The sequence below is a fragment of the Somniosus microcephalus genome, chromosome 9 (assembly GCF_052327205.1).
Source record: "Somniosus microcephalus isolate GS21.2 chromosome 9, FLI_Smic_1.0, whole genome shotgun sequence".
Taxonomy (NCBI): domain Eukaryota; kingdom Metazoa; phylum Chordata; class Chondrichthyes; order Squaliformes; family Somniosidae; genus Somniosus; species Somniosus microcephalus.
In genome coordinates this window covers 64,850,216-64,871,564 of record NC_140995.1, presented here as the reverse complement: position 1 = coordinate 64,871,564, position 21,349 = coordinate 64,850,216, and the positions used below count along the sequence as shown (strand labels likewise).

General features: G+C 47.1%; 1 protein-coding gene across 6 annotated transcripts in view; it reads right to left on the bottom strand.

Annotated features, from left to right (window-relative positions):
- lyst (lysosomal trafficking regulator) overlaps positions 1-21,349 on the bottom strand; it is a 429,684-nt gene that overhangs the window by 318,147 nt on the left and 90,188 nt on the right. For 2 of the 6 annotated variants that reach the window (XM_085996694.1, XM_085996695.1), the window contains one exon: positions 12,820-12,931. The exons of the other annotated variants lie outside the window; for them this stretch is intronic. In XM_085996694.1, the coding sequence (XP_085852820.1) occupies positions 12,820-12,911 (92 nt within the window). In that variant the 5' untranslated portion in view covers positions 12,912-12,931. The remainder of the gene's footprint in view (positions 1-12,819; positions 12,932-21,349) is intronic. 6 annotated transcript variants of the gene reach the window in all.

The following is a 21,349-nucleotide window of genomic DNA, read 5'->3' as shown; positions in this document are numbered from 1 at the left end:
CGACCCCTGGAGAACACCACTGCACACTTCCCTCCAGTCTGAAAAACAACCGTTCACCGCTACTCTCTGCTTTCTGTCCCTTAGCCAATTTCGTATCCACACAGCCATTGCCCCTTTAATCCCATGGGCTTCAATTTTGCGAACTAGTCTATCGCGTGGTACTTTACCAAACGCCTTTTGAAAGTCCATATACACATCAATCGCACTACCTTCATTTACCCTCTCCGTTAATATAGGAAACACGGCAGCCAATTTGCACACAGCAAGATCCCACGAACAACAATGTGATAATGACCAGATAATCTGTTTTAGTGATGTTGGTTTAGGCACAAATATTGGCTAGGACACTGGGGAGAACTCCCCTGTTCTTCTTCAAATAGTGCCATGGGATCTTTTACATCCACCTGAGAGGGCAGACGGGGCCTCAGTTTAACATCTCATCTGAAAGGCAGTGCAGCCTAGATTTTGTGCTCCAATCTCTGGAGTGGGACTTGATCCCACAACCTTCTGATTCAGAGGCGAGAGTGCTACCAACTGAGCCACGGCTGACAAAATTATTGATTTTATGTTTAGGCCACATCTGCTTTAATTGTTGCCTCTTTGTAATTCTTTTTAGCTACAAGATGCTTTGATTTGTGTAACTGAGCATAACAAGGTTATGTGTGGTAAATCACTGGGTTATACAAGAGATTTCCCTTTTTTCTGTACTGTACAATAACTTACTGTTAAGGAATGTATCTTTCAGTCTATTTCAACAGACAAGTACTTTAATCATTCAGATTTCAAACTGCAAATGGCATCATATGGAACTCTTATTCCTATCTAGAAGGATGTGCCTTGTTGGTATAAACATATGACCTTTCCGTAGATTATTATATTCAACATCTTCATATATTAGAACTTTTTTTAATATTGCTGCTTTTTTGTGAAGCTCTTCACTGCCCGTCCAGAGTCCTATTTGCTACAGCAACTCTTTCCACTCTGATTCCATCCCACCCTGAATTGTTCCAATCCATTCCTGGCCCAAACCAGTTTTCAGTACTATGATCATTTTGATACTGCATCAATGTAATAGTCTATATGCTAGAAGCCAGCTTTGGGCTGGAGGCGGGACCGATGCCAGGAACAGAGCAGAGGCAGGTCTCACTGGCGCACAACAGGTCACAGACCTCTATCTTGGGGAGACTGAATGCCAACTCTGACACCTCCTCCTACCTCCCCCTGGACCATGACCCCACGACCGAACATCAAGCCATCATTTCCAAGGCTGTCACTGACCTCATCTCCTCTGGAGATCTTCCCTCCATGGCCGCCAACCTCAATCTCCAACCCTGCACTGCCTGCTTCTACCTCCTTCCCAAGATCTACAAACAGGGCTGCCCTGGTAGACCCATCGTTTCAGCCTGTTCTTGCCCCACGGAATTGATTTCTTCCTATCTCAACACTATTTTTTCTCCCCTTGTCCAGTCTCTTCCCACCAACATCTGCGACTCTTCCAACGCCCTCCGCCACTTTAAGAGTTTCCAGTTTCCGGACGCCAACCATCTCCTTTTGACCATGGATGTCCAATCCCTCTGCAACTCCATCCCCCACCAAGACGGACTGAGGGCACTCCGCTTCTTCCATGAACAGAGGCCCAACCAGTCCCCAGCCACCACCACCCTCCTCCACATGACTGAAATTATTCTCACATTGAACAACTTCTCCTTTGACTCCACTCACTTCCTCCAAATTAAATTATTGCTATGGGAACCCACATGGTGTTGTGTATGTAATATGTGTGCTACTTTGAACCTATGGACAGGACTGCACTACTTGTTGGGCGTAGTGATACGCAGTACCACTCCTGGCCATAGGGGTATAAATAGTACTGTGGGTACTGATCCCCCTCAGTTCCCGCCTGTGGGCATGAAGTAAAGACCTACGTATAGTCCCTACCTCCAACCAGTAAAGACCTGTTTGAGTTATACGTTTAAGTCTTTGTGTTAATTGTTCAATACAATACACATACTTAACACTGGCGACGAGTCAGGTTCTTACCCTGCGGCAGTTGAAGAGAGGTTTCAAACATCACCACCCCACTAGAAGCGACAGGCTTTAGGACTCTGAAGCCTCCATCAGCGACTGAGCACTGGAGTGCAGCAAACATCCTGACAGCTTCCAGCGACTGACAGAAGTCTTTCTGCAGTTTCCTTGTTCAACCTAGGTGGTGGGGTAAGCCGTGCAGTGTTGGCTGCAAAGACAGGGCTGGGGAAGTTGGAGAAGATAAGGGCGATCGCAATCCCTGATAAGAGCCGCGGTGAAACGCGCGAGCGGGTAAGCCAGAGGCCGGGAGCCGCTTCAAGTGCGAGGCGCAGCGCGGGCCAGCGATCGGAACCAAAGATAAGGGCCGCACTCGGGGGCTGAAGGGAGACGGCGTCGGGGGACGGGTGAAGACCGCCAAGCGTGGGAAAACCGCCATTTTGTGGGCGGAGGACGACGGCAAGAGCGGGAAGCCGCCATCTTTGATAACAAGTAAACAAAATAAAATCTGAGAAATTGCAAATCTACAATGCCTAAACACGGGAATATTAGCACCTTTGATAGTGACCTCGAAGATTGGGCCATATATGTTGAAAGAGTAAAAAATTATTGTAAGGCCAATAAAATTCATGACCAAGATAAAGCTCTAACATTATTAAATTTAATGGGTGCGAAGACATACGGGCAATTGAAACACCTGTTATCACCAGATGAACCGGCGGATAAGACGTTCGATGAGATTGTTACTGTCCTGAAAGATCATCTAAACCCCACGCCACTGATGCTAGCGGAACGATTTAAATTTTACGACAGAAGGCAGCTACAGCATGAAAGCAATGCTGATTATTTGCTGGAATTGCGTAAATTAGCGAAATATTGCCAGTTTGGAACGGGACTGACAGAGGCACTTCGAGACAAATTTGTGTGTGGTTTATTTAAACAGGATACACAAAAGCGACTGCTCGAGGAGAATGAGCTGACGCTTGAGAAGGCGGTCACTATGGCAGCAGCACACGAAGCCGCAGCGAGAGGCACAGCAGTAATGCAGCTACGGTCACCGGAGCTCAGTGCACACAAATTGGGTGTGAGTTCTGGCAAATGTTATCGTTGTGGAAAGACAACGCATGATCAGAACCAGTGTTGGTTTAAAAACCAAGAATGTAGAACTTGTGGTAGGCTTGGACATATAGCTAGAGTATGCAGGTCAGGGAAGAAGACCAGCAACAAGAAGTCACCGCAAGGAAAATACGCAAAGGTACACAAGGTGACCGAACAGGAGTCCGATTCAGACGCTAGCAGTAATGAACTGGCTAGCTTAAGCTGTAATGAACTGGCTAGCTTAAGCTGTAATGAACGGGCTAGCTTAAGAGTACTCAACGCTGGTAAGGGTGCAGACCTCCAGACAATTTGGGTCACTCTTCAGATAGAAGGAGTCCAAGTAAAACTGGAATTGGACACTGGATCGGCATTGACGGTCATAAATAAGAAAGATTACGGAAAGTTATTCCAACATATTCCCCTACAGGATACGGGGATTATATTGAAAACATACACGGGGCAAAGAGTGTACCCCATCGGGAAAATAGAGGTTGCAGTGGTCCACAAGGGCGAAGACAGTCAAATAATGGACTTATATGTGATATCTGAAGGAGGTTCTCCACTACTAGGACGGGAGTGGATTAGGAAAATGAATATGGACTGGCATTTCCTACAAACAATAACGAGTGAGAACTCGGTGAAGATAGTCGGCCCAGACTCTGGAACGGATGATGGTAAGCCCAACTCAGGTGCAAAAGACAAAGTTTCAGCACAGAATTCCACTGAGCAACAACAACATAGTTTAACTGTGGATTCTGAGTCTGGCAAGTCTACTGATGTGCCCATTTCTGAGGGACACCGGGCTCGAACTCAACTCCATTTCAAACTACAACAGCAGTTAGAACAAATGCTTCGCCGTTGTGAGCAAGAGTTGAATGCAACGAAAGAGTTCTTTGATATAGAGTTGGAGAATCTGGAAAGACAACAGAAGCAGCTGATGGAGAAAATGGAGCAGGAGCACACAAAACGTCTGATGTCAGAGGAGTTAACAGTCAGCCAACTCCTGCATATGCTGAAGGACAGGACTCTGAAATGGGAAAAACTTGAACACGAACTTCAATATTCAAACGAAAGGGGTTCGGAGCTCTCAAAGGTTATTGGAAGAGCTGAGGTGGCAACACAGACTGAGATGACTGCAACAGAGCAGCCCTTGGATGCCAAAAGTACGCTGACTCACGTCAACGTAGAACAACAGACCGCTGAAACAGCTGCTCCGGTAGAGGGATTGAATAGTCCGATCAATCAATCTCCAAAAGAAGTTGAAGTAGTAAAATCTCAAATGAGGTCATTAGTAAACGACTTGCTGAAAGCCCAGAAAAAGCTGGATGAAGAGGTACGCATGAAGAAGTCTCTTCAGGAAAGATGTCTGGACTTGGAACAAAAGCTGGCTAACGCCCAGCTGGGTATGGAGGAAATAGAAGACCCTCTCGCTGGCCTAGATCAGGACGACACCGAATATTACTATGTCCTGTCCTGCCCAACTTGTAACTTCGACTCCCACCATACAGAAATCATGGAGGAGCACCGAAAGTCTACGGAACATCGGGAGAAGGTGGCTCTACTACGGAAAAAGGAGGGAGAGAAGGAGGAACTGCGCATGCAGCTGGCAGCTGACAGTGGAGCCCAGAGAGTCTCCAAGAAGCAGAAAAGGAAAAGTCGAAACAGAAGATGACCCATCTGAACCATTATTACCTCTACCAGATCACACACGTGGTCCCTCCGAACGGAGCCAATTCAGTTCGGAAGTTCAAACTGTTAAATCCATGGAAGGACTATTGAATGAGTCACTCCAGCAACGTGAACCGACTCCACCACAGAGATTGAATCTGTGAACTGTTTTCCGCAGAGACTGAATCTGTGATCTGTTTTGACATGAAGTTATCTATGTATATATGTTATTACGTTATGTTAAATGGGGAGATGACTGTAAAGCTAGGAAGGGAGGAATGTTGTGTATGTAATATGTGTGCTACTTTGAACCTATGGACAGGACTGCACTACTTGTTGGGCGTAGTGATACGCAGTACCACTCCTGGCCATAGGGGTATAAATAGTACTGTGGGTACTGATCCCCCTCAGTTCCCGCCTGTGGGCATGAAGTAAAGACCTATGTATAGTCCCTACCTCCAACCAGTAAAGACCTGTTTGAGTTATACGTTTAAGTCTTTGTGTTAATTGTTCAATACAATACACATACTTAACACATGGGTCCTAGCTATGCCTACCTTTTCGTGGGATATGTGGAAAATTCTTTGTTTCAGTCCTACCCAGGTCCCCTCCCTCACCTCTTTTTCCGGTACATTGATGGTTGTATCGGTGCCGTTTCCTGCTCTCGCCCTGAACTAGAAAATTTAATTTACTTTGGTTCTAATTTCCACCCTTCCCTCACCTTCACATGGTCCATCTCTGACTCTTCCCTTCCCTGTCTCCATTTCTGGGGATAGGCTATCGACAAACATCCACCATAAATCCACCGACTCCCACCGCTACCTGTACCGCTACCTGTACGACACTTCCTCCCACCCCACTTCCTGTAAGGACTCTATTCCATTTTCCTGGTTTCTCCGTCGTATCTGTTCCGACGATGCCCATGTTCCATACTAGTGTTCCGATATGTCTTCCCTTTTCCCTCAACCGAGGATTCCCCTCTACCGTGGTTGACATGGCCCCGCATTTCTGCTTTTGCCCCTCGATCTCGCCTTTCAACCCACCAGCCTCCAAATTCAACGGATCATCCTCCGACATTTCCGCCACATCCAGCGTGATTCCAAACACATCTTCCCCTCCCCTCTCAGCATTCCAAAGGGACCGCTCCCTCCACGACACCCTGGGCCACTCCTCAATCACCCCCAACACCCTCTCCCATTCCCACGACACCTTCCCATGCAAGCACAGGAGCTGCAACATCTGCTCTTTTACCACCTCCCTTCCCACCATCCAGGGCCCCAAACACTCCTTCCAGGTGAAACAGCGATTTACTTGTACTTCTTGCAATTTAGTATATTGTATTCACTGCTCACGATGCGGTCTCCCCTACATTGGGGAGACCAAACGCAAATTGGGTGACCACTTTGCGGAACACCTCCGTTCAGACCGCAAGGTCGCCTGTCACTTTAATTCTCTACTCCACTCCCACTCTGAACTCTCTGTCCTTGGCTTCTTACATTGTTCCAACGGAGCTCAACGTAAGCTCGAGGAACAGCACCTCATCTTTCGAGTTCAACAATTTCAGACTATAACCTCTGCCCCTATTTTTTCAGATGGCAGCTGATGATGAATCTACCATTCCTATTTACACCTCTTCTAGACCCATCTTTTGTTTCTTTACTTGTTCCATTACCATTTCCTTTTGCTTTGTACAATCGGACCTTTTGGCACTTATTCACTCCTGCCTTCTACCCTATCACAGACCTTCCCTTTTGTTCTTTCCTCCCCTTCCCATTTCCCTGCCCCTGCACTTGCTTAAAATTTGTTACATCTCTAACTTTTTCAAGTTCTGACGAAAGGTCATCGACCTGAAATGTTGGCCCAGAAATTCCGTTCGCAGCCCTCCCGCGGGCAGAGGGCTGCGATCCTGGAAAATCTGCGCCTGGACTGGAGGGCTCCCGGGAGGCGCAGAATTCCGTTGCTGTGCCTCCTCAAACTGCCGGTGTGCAGGGCACGCGTATCCCAGGGGCACAGGTAGTTCGCAGCGTCCCTGGGATCACGTGGGCCATGGGGGGCCAATCAGAGCAGGGAATCTCCATTCATAGATTTGACAGGAAGACCTGTCAAATCTATGATTAGAGATCAGCCCCAAAACATAAGTAAAACTTCAAATAATTTTTTTTTTTTAATCACATTTTTTAAATGACTATAAATTACATAAATTAACTATTTTAAACAAAAATTAAAATTTTTGAAAAAAAATTAAAGTTTTTAACGGGGCTAAAAATAAACTTACCTTTCTTTAAAGTATTTTAAAATGATAAATCAGTGGAAAAATGTTTTTTCTTTTACTTTCTTCACCTCTTAGCCTGGTAAAAGCAGGCCTTGCGCCTGCTTTTCCAGGCGCAGCTGTTTCAGACTTACTTGGACTGAAGCAACTGTTGAAAAAAACGGAAGTTGCAGCCTTAACAGCTGCCTATCTGGCGCAGGCGTTTGACCTGTGAAGCCCTTTCTTTGAAGAACGGAAGTTCCGGTTTCCAGTGCATGCATAAAACCGGCACTTCCGTTGGCCCTACGGGTGAGTACACAGCGCGTACACACCCGTAGGGAACGGAATTTCTAGGCCGTTAACTTTGTTTCTCTCTCCACAGATGTTGCCTGACCTGCTGTGTAGTTTCAGCATTTTCTGTTTTTATTAATGTATTATTATTTGAACTCTCTCCTACCTTCAATAATGGGATGGAGTATCACATCAGACCTCATTTTAGGTTTAAAACTATTAAACAAATTTATTTAACAAAATAATGAAATGAATCTATATATATATAAATCGGTACTTCTGTCATTCTGTCTATCTATCTGTCTGTCATCGCGTGTGCGTTGCGGGTATGCACTCGAAAGTTACAGGGCGTACCTACGCGCGCGTTACCTCCAAAGAAAGCTTACGCTTCCGAGACGGTTTTAAGCGTATTTACGTTTCGGCCGGGCTAAAATTGCGCCCGCGGTATCCCAAAAACCTTCAACATTCCGCTCATTAGCATCTCATTATCCGCTCATTAGCGACAGAGTGACCTCGAGCTCGACCAATCGTACGCCAGGTTGCTGGCGTGTGCCGCCGGGCCAATCGGTGCGCGTGTGGCCGGGCTTTATCGTTCTGAACCGAGGTGAGTCGCCGCCATCTTGATTCCAAACTTTTCCTTTCTTTTTCCCGCTTTCTGCGTCTTAAAAAAAAACGTTGCTTTTAAAACACATATTGTTTTTTAAAAAAATGATTTAGAAAGTAATTAACTTATCTAATCTCATTAATTTTCCTACCTTTCCCCGTTTTTCCAGGTAGGCCTAGAAGCCTCGGCGTCTCCTCCGCACCCACGCCCGAGCTAGGCACCTCCCGGCCCCCCTCGAAGGCTGGAGGGCCGAGCCTCAGCCCAGCGCCGCTAGGGTGCGCGCGCAGCAGGAGCTGAGACGCGCTGTCTCTCTCTGGCTGGCCGGGGGGCGGGGCTTGCTGAGCGTCCAGCGTTACCCTGGCAACCGGGCCCACGTCTCCCACAGCCGCAATCGGCGGTCTTCACCTGGGGGGGGCGGGGGGGGGGCCCGCGACCCTCGGGGGGGGGGGGGCGGCCGCGACCCTCGGGCGGGGGGTGGGGGCCGCGCGCGCAGCAGGAGCAGCTGAGACGTGGCGTCTCTCTCTGGCTTGGTCAGCGTCACGGTTACCCTGGCAACCGGGCCCGCCGGCCGAGAGAGACGCCGCGTCTCAGCTCCTGCTGCGCGCGCAATCGGCGGTCTTCACCTCGGGGGGGGCGCCCCCCACCCTCCCTCCACTCCCTTCCTCCTTCCCCGCCCTCCACCCCCCCTTCCTCCTTCCCCGCCCTCCACCCCCCTTCCCCGCCCTCCACCCCCCCTCCTCCTTCCCCTCCCCCCCTTCCCCGCCCTCCCCCCCCCCTCCCCCTTCCCCTCCCCCCCTTCCCCGCCCTCCCCCCCCCTCCCCTCCCTTCCCCCTGCCCTCCCTTCCCCCCCCCGCCCTCCCCCTCCCCTCCCTTCCCCCTGCCCTCCCCTCCCCCCCGCCCTCCCCTCCCCCCCCTCCTCCTCTTCCCCCCCCCCCTCCCTTCCCCCTGCCCTCCCCTCCCCCCCCCTCCTCTTCCCCCCCAGTCGCTCTCTCTCTCTCTTCCCCCCAGTCGCTCTCTCTCTCTCTTCCCCCCAGTCGCTCTCTCTCTCTCTTCCCCCCAGTCGCTCTCTCTCTTCCCCCCAGTCGCTCTCTCTCTCTCTTCCCCCCAGTCGCTCTCTCTCTCTCTTCCCCCCAGTCGCTCTCTCTCTCTCTTCCCCCCAGTCGCTCTCTCTCTCTCTTCCCCCCAGTCGCTCTCTCTCTCTTCCCCCCAGTCGCTCTCTCTCTCTCTTCCCCCCAGTCGCTCTCTCTCTCTCTTCCCCCCAGTCGCTCTCTCTCTCTCTTCCCCCCAGTCGCTCTCTCTCTCTCTTCCCCCCAGTCGCTCTCTCTCTCTCTTCCCCCCAGTCGCTCTCTCTCTCTCTTCCCCCCAGTCGCTCTCTCTCTCTCTTCCCCCCAGTCGCTCTCTCTCTCTCTTCCCCCCAGTCGCTCTCTCTCTCTCTTCCCCCCAGTCGCTCTCTCTCTCTCTTCCCCCCCAGTCGCTCTCTCTCTCTCTTCCCCCCAGTCGCTCTCTCTCTCTCTTCCCCCCAGTCGCTCTCTCTCTCTCTTCCCCCCCAGTCGCTCTCTCTCTTCCCCCCCAGTCGCTCTCTCTCTTCCCCCCCAGTCGCTCTCTCTCTTCCCCCCCAGTCGCTCTCTCTCTTCCCCCCCAGTCGCTCTCTCTCTTCCCCCCCAGTCGCTCTCTCTCTTCCCCCCCAGTCGCTCTCTCTCTTCCCCCCCAGTCGCTCTCTCTCTTCCCCCCCAGTCGCTCTCTCTCTTCCCCCCCAGTCGCTCTCTCTCTTCCCCCCCAGTCGCTCTCTCTCTTCCCCCCCAGTCGCTCTCCTCTCTTCCCCCCCAGTCGCTCTCTCTCTTCCCCCCCAGTCGCTCTCTCTCTTCCCCCCCAGTCGCTCTCTCTCTTCCCCCCAGTCGCTCTCTCTCTTCCCCCCAGTCGCTCTCTCTTCCCCCCAGTCGCGCTCTCTCTTCCCCCCAGTCGCTCTCTCTCTTCCCCCCAGTCGCTCTCTCTCTTCCCCCCAGTCGCTCTCTCTCTTCCCCCCAGTCGCTCTCTCTCTTCCCCCCCAGTCGCTCTCTCTCTTCCCCCCCAGTCGCTCTCTCTCTTCCCCCCCAGTCCGCTCTCTCTCTTCCCCCCCAGTCGCTCTCTCTCTTCCCCCCCAGTCGCTCTCTCTCTTCCCCCCAGTCGCTCTCTCTCTTCCCCCCAGTCGCTCTCTCTCTTCCCCCCAGTCGCTCTCTCTTCCCCCCAGTCGCGCTCTCTCTTCCCCCCAGTCGCTCTCTCTCTTCCCCCCAGTCGCTCTCTCTCTTCCCCCCAGTCGCTCTCTCTCTTCCCCCCAGTCGCTCTCTCTCTTCCCCCCAGTCGCTCTCTCTCTCTTCCCCCCAGTCGCTCTCTCTCTTCCCCCCCAGTCGCTCTCTCTCTTCCCCCCAGTCGCTCTCTCTTCCCCCCCAGTCGCTCTCTCTTCCCCCCAGTCGCTCTCTCTTCCCCCCCAGTCGCTCTCTCTTCCCCCCCAGTCGCTCTCTCTTCCCCCCCCAGTCGCTCTCTCTCTCTCTCTCTTCCAACAACAACATTCCCTCGAAAAAGCCTCGGCACCGCCGGGCACTTCAGCTAGTAATTTATATATTTACAGCAGAAATCCTTCCATCCAGGTCCTCAAAAGGAAAGTATAAAAGTTGCATTCAAAATGTTGAGCTGTTCTTTTGTAAATAACTTTTATACACAGTATTTCCTTTCTTTGAGTATTTCTTACCACTGCAGAAGCTGTGTTAGTCTCAACTACGTCTCAGAAATTCCAAACTGACTCCTAGAATCAAACAGCTTCAGCCCCATCATTATCACCGAAATCAGCTACCAGGTCTTCCTGGATTTGAGTAACAGTCAACCACATGTAAAAAAGAAACTGTCCGTCATACAGATAACTGACGAAAACAGAGTCTGCATTTGTTCAAGTAGCTTAGTTCTTCCCTCGTTTTACAGGCAATCATCTAAACTTACAACTTTTGAGTCAAGTTGAACTTGGGACAGAATTCTGACACTTGTTTTTTCTAATAAAAACCTCATTATGACTAGTGACTTAATTAAAAGACTATAAAGACTATAGCAGACAGAATTGCTTCATTTTTGTCACAATTCCTCTTTTTCAAGCAGCAATCGAATTCCCTTTTAAAAGAACTCCTACTTCAACAATGGTGTGTGGCAGAGAATTGCACATTCGAACCACTCTGTAAAGAATACTTTCTAATTTCCCCTTTAATAATTCTTGAAGATCTTAAATTTGTGCCCTCTTATTGCTGCCTCACCAATCAGCGATAAATAAATTGACCCAATCACAACCCTTCAGAATCACAAAGACATCTATCAAGTGGCCCTTTAAGTTTCTCAACTCTCGTGAAAAAATGTCTAACTTACAGAAAGAGGAACTACTATACAGAAGTGGTGAAATCCATTATTAGCCCCCAAAAAATCCAATACCCAGTTAGTTTCATAATCCAATGAAAGCTAGAGGCTAGCCTTATCTTGTAGGTACACATGGACCAGCAGCTGCAGCAATGCGAAGGAGAGTAGCCTCAACTGTTCTTGCTACCCAGTCATTTACACGCAGAGAAAAGGGGATGAAACAAATATGTGGCACAGTGAGCTTATATTTTACGATTTTTAAAAAAAAAGAAAAACTCTAACATCTATGAAATACCAACTAGCTGCAAGATTTTACTGTCACAGATGCAGATAATAGAAAATTAAATCTTCACTTGTATTTGATTCTATATCAAAAAGATGCATGTTTCACATGAAGACCAATGCTGTGCAGTAAGTGTTCATTTAAGTATATCTGTGACAGCAGATGTCAGGTTGAATTTACTTGTGCTTCTGATCACATTGTAACAGGGCAACTTCAACAGCCTGATAACATGATCAACGCACTAATGCAACTCTCCTCACTTTAATCAGTAGCTTGCTTGACAGGCAAACAATCAGGGCACAGTATGTCATCAAAGTACATGTGTCAAAGTTCAAAGAGGTTTTATGAATAAAACCAGAAAGCAGATAAAACTGCACTAATATAAGTCCGGATTTTAACACTGCTGCTGCTGGTGTAGAAAAAATACACTCAACATTTATCCAAACTTACAATCCACTTGCAATGATAACATTTTGGTGCATTTTAGCAAAGAAGGAAAACAGTGAATCAGATCTGAAAAGATATGCAACAGGAGGGCTGCTGAACATTATCCAATGCCACAGAAATATTGCAAAATTGATGTGTTTATAAAGCTGAAAACAATTCACATATTAAGTGTTTTCTGATACTTGCAGCACTCCCACAGTTTTGTTCACAGAAAACCCAGCCCCTGAAACATCGTTTTTGGATTGTACCCATGGGTTCCACGCTGACATCCTGGAATTCCCTTTCCTGCTCCAAGCTGCGACCCCAACAGAGACACTTGGCAACACTACCTTAAAAGGCTCCTGGAATCATAGCCAACAAGGATAAAGAAAACTGACAGATGTTCAACGAAAAAAAACTGACATTAACTACAGCCATGGGCTGGAGTTGCACTCTACCTGATGCCAAACCCAAGTGATGTGAAACGTCATCCTGGAGGACAGGTGAGGGGAGGGGAGTGTCTCAGACCATGAGTTAATGCATTCCAAATTCAGATCAAGACTTGACTCCAGGGTTACACTGGTACTTTCATGGTAATGTGAATTCAAACCACTTTGAAGAGAGGTGAAAGTGGCAGTATAAATACCTTTCCAGTCTACTGCTCATCACTCTCAATGTTCATCTTTGCTTCCTACTTTGCTGATTTGTATTTCTCACTTTTATCTATAATTACTTTTACCTTTTAATCTTTGATTTTTAATCGTAATCCTGTCTTTCTCACTTGTATTGACTATTTTCCTCCTCTACCTTTTTGTTCTCATTTCTGTAGTCCTGCCAGTTGAATTTTCTTCTGCTCTGTGGCACAATAGTCTTCTTGTCTGTACCTTTGAAAGTATCATCGGAACTGCCAATCACATCACTGAGGAGCAAAAACCAATAGTGAATAGCACTGGGTAATTTATTATGATTGGGAAAAATCACAAATGTGCTCGGTACACGTACAGTGGCCCAAAAATGTTACAAAAGAATGCCCAAGTCAACGTGAGCTCCAGGAAGGGAACAAAACAAAGGCTGAGGCTAGTAACAGAGAAAGGTGTGTTATGGGGCAAGAGACCAGTGAGGCTCCCTAAAAGATACAATAGGGGGAAGGGGCAAATGGGCAATCAGCATTCCTAAGTCAGCAGTTATTAAAATAGTGAGGGAAGGGAGAAAGAGAATTAAATGAGGGGAAATTTTCAGGGATGTGATTTTTTTTAAAGAGTGGTGATACTGGCAGTTAGAGAATGGTTACATTTTTTGGCTGGTTACTTTTTAGTGTATGTGGAATCGGTCCAATCAACAACTTCATACCCTTCAGACATATTCGACATTTTCCTGTGCCTTACGGACATACAGCAAACACAGAACATATGGCTATACAGAAGTGGGTTCATATAGCAATTTTTAGGTTATCAGAAAACAGCAATGTATATACTTTGCTTTTTTTTTTTTAAAACTGTTTTCATATCATCACAGAAGCAATATCTAAGGAAATTGATCTGTTGCAAATGATTCATCATCACTGCAATATGCTCAGAAGTTAGCATTTTCATTTTTGATGAAACACTGGACTACTCAGCTGCAATCCCATTACACGTAGCAAGTGTAGAAATTCATGGGAATTATCACAGGATGTCACACTGCGCCAAATCATTTAACGTAGAATTATCCAATTAAGACTTAACACTATTATTACAGAGCTTTGTGAGCCAGGAGACCATGCTGAATGTTGTTTCAAGTTCAACACACATTATTCACCTAAATCCTTACTTCCCCACCACCTTCCCATTTCTTGGCTCTATAAAATTGTATCTGTAGGAACCACTTCATAAGAACATCGGAACATTAGGAACAGGAGTAGGCCATTCAGCCCCTCAAGCATGCTCTGCCATTCAATTAAATCATGGCTGATCTGTACCTCTACTCCATTTACCCACCTTTGCTCCAGATTCCTTGACACCCTCACCGAACAAAAATCTATCAATTTCAGTTTTGAAAGCTCCTATTGTCCCCGCATCCGAAGCATTTGGGGAGAAAAGACTATGTTCTATATTTTGGGAACAATATAAAAGATCCTCCTAATGCTGCATGAGAGTTGACCCACTGAACTGAGATGACTGTCATAATATGGGCAAGGAACACCGTGGATAGGATATGTGAAGAAATATATCATCCAAATACAAAGAGGTCATGTGTTTTCCAACTGCCACCTGGATCCCTGTACCGTTCTAACTGCTTTGTATGTGAATGGCTAAAGGATCTTGAGTTTCTGAAGATAAATTGGTTCTTCTTTTGTACATTACTTTCCTTTCTATGGAATTCCAACCACCTTAGGATGGCACGGGAGCTGGATATGGGCATGATATTTTGGAGCAGTGGGAGATATTTGCCTCAGTACTGGCAGGAACTCCACTCCATGAAAGCCAGTTAGATATTTTCTAACATTTACTGTATCCTGGTCAGTCTGCACTGTTGGAATATGCCAACTCTCGCGAGACACGCAATTTTTAATTAAAAATTGAACACAACTCGCGAATCAACTGCGAGATCTCGCAATTTTTTTCCAGGGAGTAACGCAATGACGCTGGGCGGGAGTTGAATAGCACGGCAATACTCCGATTGGTCAGTGCGCGGCAGCGTCGTTCAGCATTGGCTGCTGAGATTGGAACGCTCCTTGGGGACACGCGCTCTCTTATTGCAAAAGTGTTGCTGGGAAAGATCAGCCTTGCCTTGCCTGGCGGCGTGCGTGGGTTTGCGCTGCTGCCCGTTCACACCAGGCTGCTCATTGATCGCAATCTGCCTTGTCGAACGCTCTGCCGCCAGGTCCTGCCCTTTGACCGTGCTCATTGGCTACTTTGCTGGCAGCCCCACTGAGCCCTTAAAAGCGATTGGCTGGTTTTGCAATCAATCATACAAACTGACCACCGTGGTCGCTGCTTTCGATGTAAAGGAAGCGTTGCGGGGTGGGGCAGTCGAATAGATTCGGGTTTTGCACAAACAAACTAAATTAGAGACGTAACTGTGGGATGTGTGCTTTTGTAAATATTATTTATATTGTGAAAACAATTGGACTTGTTTGCACCCAGTTGAATTCTGATGTGCCATTTATCAAGGGATAAATAATCTCTAACCAGGATTAAGGTTGCAGTGATTTAGAATTTAAGAGATCTTAAGAATCCCTGGCTACAAAAAAATAGAAAAGTAAAACCCTGAAAACATTTAGCAAAACCAGCCCAAAGCTGGTAAAGTGCAAGTCAAGGTGGCCTCTTAAACACTGTAGATCCTGCCCCCATTTGCCACTCGTCTTGGAACATACAATACATGTGCTGCACATAGCCCTCCCCAAAGGTACAACACCAATAAGAATGAAAGGATCTTAACAGACGGTGTACAGCATTGGCAATTTTAATTTAGAATACAATCATTTTGTGCTTACCCAATACTGAAAAATCAGCCACCCGAAACTCAGGGGGAATACCCAGACATAGCAATGTGGTGATAACAGGCAGGTAGGATTTTAAAATGTTTTGTAATGCATTTTCAGATGCAGTACAGTATATCGTTTTTGAAAAGAGATTAAATAAAGCCACTAATGGTGTTTATAAACAAACTGTCAATCTATATTGGTTTATGTTTGAAAAAAATAGCAACTCATGATTTTTAAGAGTTTGTCTCATGATTTATGAGATGTTGGGGTTGGCATTACTGGTGTGCTATGCAGAATGTTTTTTTTTAAATTAATCTTTCCTTGTAGGATATCTGCAAGGTAAGGAACTACGCTGACTTGATATGGGCTAAGAAGCCAAGACAATAACCACAAGTGCTGGGGTTATACTTTAATGAAAAATACTTAGGGACAGTTTGAAATAATACTAGTAGTTGCCATATCGATTAAGGATTTTTTTCTTTTTAAAAGGCAAAGCTTTCTACCGCTGGGGCCCGGTTTCCAAATTCAGCCCATACTTATTGCAAGGAATTCTCCTCTATTTGCTGGATGTAAGGGTACCACGGTAGCACTCTCACCTCTGAATCAGAAGGTCGTGAGTTCAAGCATCACTCCAGAGACTTGAGCACATAATCTAGGCTGGCACTTCAGCGCAGTACTGAGACAGTGCTGAACTGTCAGAGGTGCCATCTTTCAAATAGGATATTCAACTGAGGCCCCATCTGCCCGCTCAGGAGATGTAAAAGATCCCATGGCACTATTCGAACAAGAGAAGGGGATTTTTCCCGGTGTCCTGGCCGACATTTTTCCCTCAACTACATTTTTCCCTCAACTAAAGCAGGTTGTCTAGTCATTTATCTATTGCTGTTTGTGGCACCTTACTATGTGCAATATAGCTGCTGTATTTCCATACATTAAAACAGTGTCTACACTTCAAAAATACTTAATTAGCTGTGAAGCGTTTTGAGATGTCCCGAGGTCATGAAAGGCATTATACAAATGCAAGCTCTTTGTTTACTGCTGTTTTATGGTGATAAATCAGGTACAAGTGAGACAAACACAGCAGATACAAGACTTATGCATATATACGAACAGATCTCCTGTGGCATGATCATAGTGAGTTAAGGACTAGACTGTTACAAGGAGCTTGCTATGTGCAGTGTGTCTATGTACACAGATGTACCATTTTGATCTCCCATGGTGCTGTTAAAGGTAAGTTGAATAATATACTGTTTCATAAGCTAGAACCAGCTAGCTTTGGATTACCTTTGATTGAAATTAGCCAATGTCTAGAGGGTGCAAGGTTGTGTCTTTGTTATTTTTCATGAAATGAAAAGCCAATGGAATTGACTTTTTAATGTGAAACTACTCATTTCATTCATAAATAAAAACAGAAAATGCTGGAAACACTCAGCGGGTCAGGCAGCAACTGTGAAGAGTGAAACAGAGTTAATGTTTCAGGTCAAAGACCTTTCTGTGGTGTATGTAACCTGTTCCACCTTAAGAGAACTTAAGCCTGTTCCACCTTAAGAGATGTACTACTTTCTCTGGCTGGTGTATACGTAATACCGGTGGTGACCACCGGTATACAAGTACTGTGTAGTGATATTGCTGTTAGTATAGCCCTGACCTCCAACTAGTAAAGACCTGTTGAAACGTTATTCTTGTAGTCTGTGTCAGTAATTAATCTTAAATACAACTAGAACACACAGACTTAACAGTGGCGACGAGTCCGATTCTTACCCTGCGGCAGTTTATATCCACGGCGGCTTCGTCCACAGAACGGGCGTCGAAGAAAGGCATCCACCCTCATCACCCTGCTGGAAGACACGTCGCGCGGCAGGCATCGAGAACCCGGAGTGCAGAAGATATCCTGAACTCGAAGCCTCCATCAGCGACAGTCAGCTATCTTCCTTCTACCTCGGTGGTGGGTAAGCCGGTCAGCGACGCGAGCAGAAAGTCGGCCGCGTTGGCTGTACAGACGGGGAGGGAAGACGGAGGAATAAGGGCGGTGAGATCGATCGCGACCGGAGAGAAGGGCCGGGCCGCATTCGGGCCGAAAGGCGCAGCGCGGGGACATCGATTGCAGCTGGTGATAAGGGCCGGGCCGCATTCGGGCCAAAAAGGCGCAGCGTCTGGGGCGACTGAAGGTGCGAGAGCCGCGGTGAAGGCGAACGCAGCCGGTGCTAATAACCGGGCTGCAAGAAGGGCTGTGAGGCGCGACATCGGGGAAGCGCGAATGCCCGAGGGAGCCGCGGTGAAGCGGAGACAGCGTCGGGGGAGTTACTAACCGCTGGGAAAGGGGAGCAGCAGCGGCACGCCAAACGCCATTGCAGCCAGCGGGTGAAGAAGGCGAGCGCGGGAAAGACCGCCAAGCGCAGGAAACCGCCATTTTGTAGGCGGAGGACGAAGGCAAGAGCAGGAAGCCGCCATCTTGGAAAAAGGGAAATCACTAAAAAAAAAATTAAAAATTGCAACGATGCCTAAACATGGGAACATTAATACCTTTGATAGCGACATCGAAGATTGGGCCACGTATGTCGAACGCATACAAAATTATTGTAAAGCAAATAAAATCCCAGATGATGAGAAAGCACTAACTTTATTAAACTTAATGGGTGTGAAGACATACGGGCAATTGAAACACCTTTTATCACCAGATGAGCCGGCGGAGAAGACATTCGAGGAGATTGTTACTGTCCTGAGAAATCATCTAAACCCCACGCCGCTGATGCTAGCGGAACGATTTAAATTTTACAGCAGAAAGCAGCTGAAAGATGAAAGCAATACTAAATATTTAATGGAATTGCGTAAGCTAGCAAAGTACTGTCAGTTTGGAACGGGACTAACAGATGCGCTAAGAGATAAATTTGTGTGTGGATTATTAAAAGAAGATACACAAAAGCGACTGCTCGAGGAGAATGAGCTGACGCTTGAGAAAGTGGTCACTATGGCAGCATCACACGAAGCCGCAGCGAGAGGCACGGCAGTAATGCAGCTACGGTCACCGGAACTCAGTACAAATCAATTGGTTTTGAGTACTGTAAAATGTTATCGTTGTGGAAAGACAACGCACGATCAGAACCAGTGTTGGTTTAAAAACCAAGAATGCAGAACGTGTGGCAGGCTTGGCCACATAGCTAAAGTATGCCGGTCAGGAAAGAAGACCAGCAACAAAAAGTCACCGCAAGGAAAATACATAAAGGTACACAAGGTGACAAAGAACAGTTCGAACGAACAGAAGTCAGATTCAGACGCCAGCAGTAATGAACTGGGTAGCTTAAGAGTACACAACGTTGGTAAGGATGCAGATCTCCAGACAATTTGGGTCACTCTTCAGATAGCAGGAGTCCAAGTAAAGATGGAATTGGACACTGGATCGGCATTGACGGTCATGAATAAGAAAGATTACAAAAGGTTATTCCAACATATTCCCCTACGGGATACAGAGATTATATTGAAAACATACACGGGGCAAAGAGTGTACCCCATCGGAAAGATAGAGGTAAAAGTGGTCCACAAGGGCAAAGAAAGCCAAGTAATGGACTTATATGTGCTACCTGAAGGAGGTCCACCACTACTGGGACGGGAGTGGATTAGGAAAATGAATATGGACTGGCACTCCTTGAAGGCACTAACGGCAGATTCCGGGGAAACAGATGTCAAACCTAAACGATTGTCCAGAATATTGGATGATGCTAAAGAGGTGTTCCAGCAGGGACTGGGAACACAGAGGAATTACGGCAAACATCAAGATTGATGAACATGCACACCCAAAATTTTTCAAAGCCAGACCGGTACCCTATGCAATACGACCTACTGTAGAAGCGGAACTGGAAGCGCTAGAACGTTCAGGCGTACTGTCTAAGGTAGATTGGAGTGAGTGGGCTACGCCCATTGTTCCCGTTATGAAACGTCCTTCAAGCAACAAGCCAGGAGAACCAGGGAAGGTTCGCATCTGTGGAGACTTCAAGATCACCGTTAATCCGGTGCTTCACACGGTGCAGTATCCGCTTCCGCGGATTGAGGATATTTTTGCTTCGTTGTCTGGCGGGAAACACTTCACCAAGATAGACCTGGCGCAGGCGTACTTGCAGATGGAGGTTGAAGAAGAGTCACGCCAGTACCTCACGATCAACACGCATAGAGGTTTGTACCGGTATAATAGGCTGGTTTTTGGAGTGGCATCGGCTCCAGCAATTTGGCAGAGGGCCATGGAGCAGGTATTACAGGGAATTCCAGGCACACAATGTTACCTGGACGATATTCTGATTACAGGAGATGGTGATGAAGAACACCTCGCAAACTTGGAACTGGTGCTCAACAGACTGAAAGAGTATGGACTTAGAGTTAATCGGCAGAAATGTGAGTTCTTTCAGAAGCGGATCTCGTACTGTGGTCATGTCATTGACCGGGAGGGGCTTCATAAGTCTCCTGACAAGATAGAGGCAGTTGTAAAGGCTCCCGCTCCAGATAATGTCTCTCAGTTAAGGTCGTTTCTAGGATTGATTAACTATTACCATAAGTTTCTACCGAATCTATCCACAGTACTGCACCCGCTGAACGCTCTTTTACAGAAGGGGGTACCATGGGAATGGAGCGAAAACTGTAAGAAGGCATTTCGCAAAAGCAAAGAATTGATCACCTCAGAGGAAGTGTTGGCTCACTTCAACCCGACACTGCCTATTCGGTTGGCTTGTGATGCTTCTCCATATGGTATTGGGGCAGTACTCTCACACAAGTTGCCAAATGGCACGGAAAGGCCAGTCGCGTTTGCATCCAGATCATTGACCTCCGCTGAGCGCAACTATGCGCAGATCGATAGGGAGGCTCTCAGCCTTGTATGGGGAGTGAAGAAGTTTAATCATTACCTGCAGGGCCAAAAATTCACACTTCTGACAGACCATCAGCCGTTGGTATCCATTTTTAACCCTAAGAAGGGTGTTTCGGTGATGACAGCACAGAGACTCCAGAGATGGTCCCTTTTTCTAGGGGCACATCAATATCAAATAGAATTCAAAGGTACAAAGCAGCATGGCAATGCTGATGGGCTGTCGCGCCTGCCACTACCTGAAGAAGAGACGACGAAAGTTGACCCTGTTGAGTTATTTCATTCGACCATCATCGAGTGTTTACCAGTCACCAATGCAAGTATTGAAAGAGAAACCAGGAACGACCCGACACTGTCCCGAGTCTACGAGGTGACAGTGAAGGGATGGCCAACACATGGTGATCCTCTGTTACCGGCATTCTCGGCAAGGCGAGACCAGCTGTCCATCTGCCATGGTACTTTGATGTACGGGACAAGAGTGATTATTCCTCCCAAGTTAAGGGAAAGAGTTCTAAAGGAACTGCATGAAGGTCATCTGGGAGGAGTTAAGATGAAAAGTCTTGCTAGGGCTTATGTATGGTGGCTGGGTATTGACCAACAGATAGAGGAGTTGACGAAAAGCTGCGCTGGGTGCCAAAAAGTGCAAAATGCACCTCCGATCGCACTGCTACACCCATGGGAATGGCCTTCAGCCCCATGGCAATGCGTACATATTGACTTTGCTGGTCCATTCATGGACTCCATGTTCCTAATTGCGGTGGACGCACATTCCAAATGGCCAGAAGTGATCAAGATGAATACCACTACTTCAGAAAAGACAATTGCGGTGTTAAGAACAATATTCGCAAGGAACGGATTGCCAGAACAGATATGTTCGGATAACGGACCACAGTTCGTGTCGGAAGAATTCCAAAAATTCTTAAAGAAGAATGGGGTGAAACATTATACCTCTGCCCCATATCATCCGGCGATAAACGGGTTGGCCGAGAGATTTGTCCAAACATTCAAAAAGGCAATAAAGG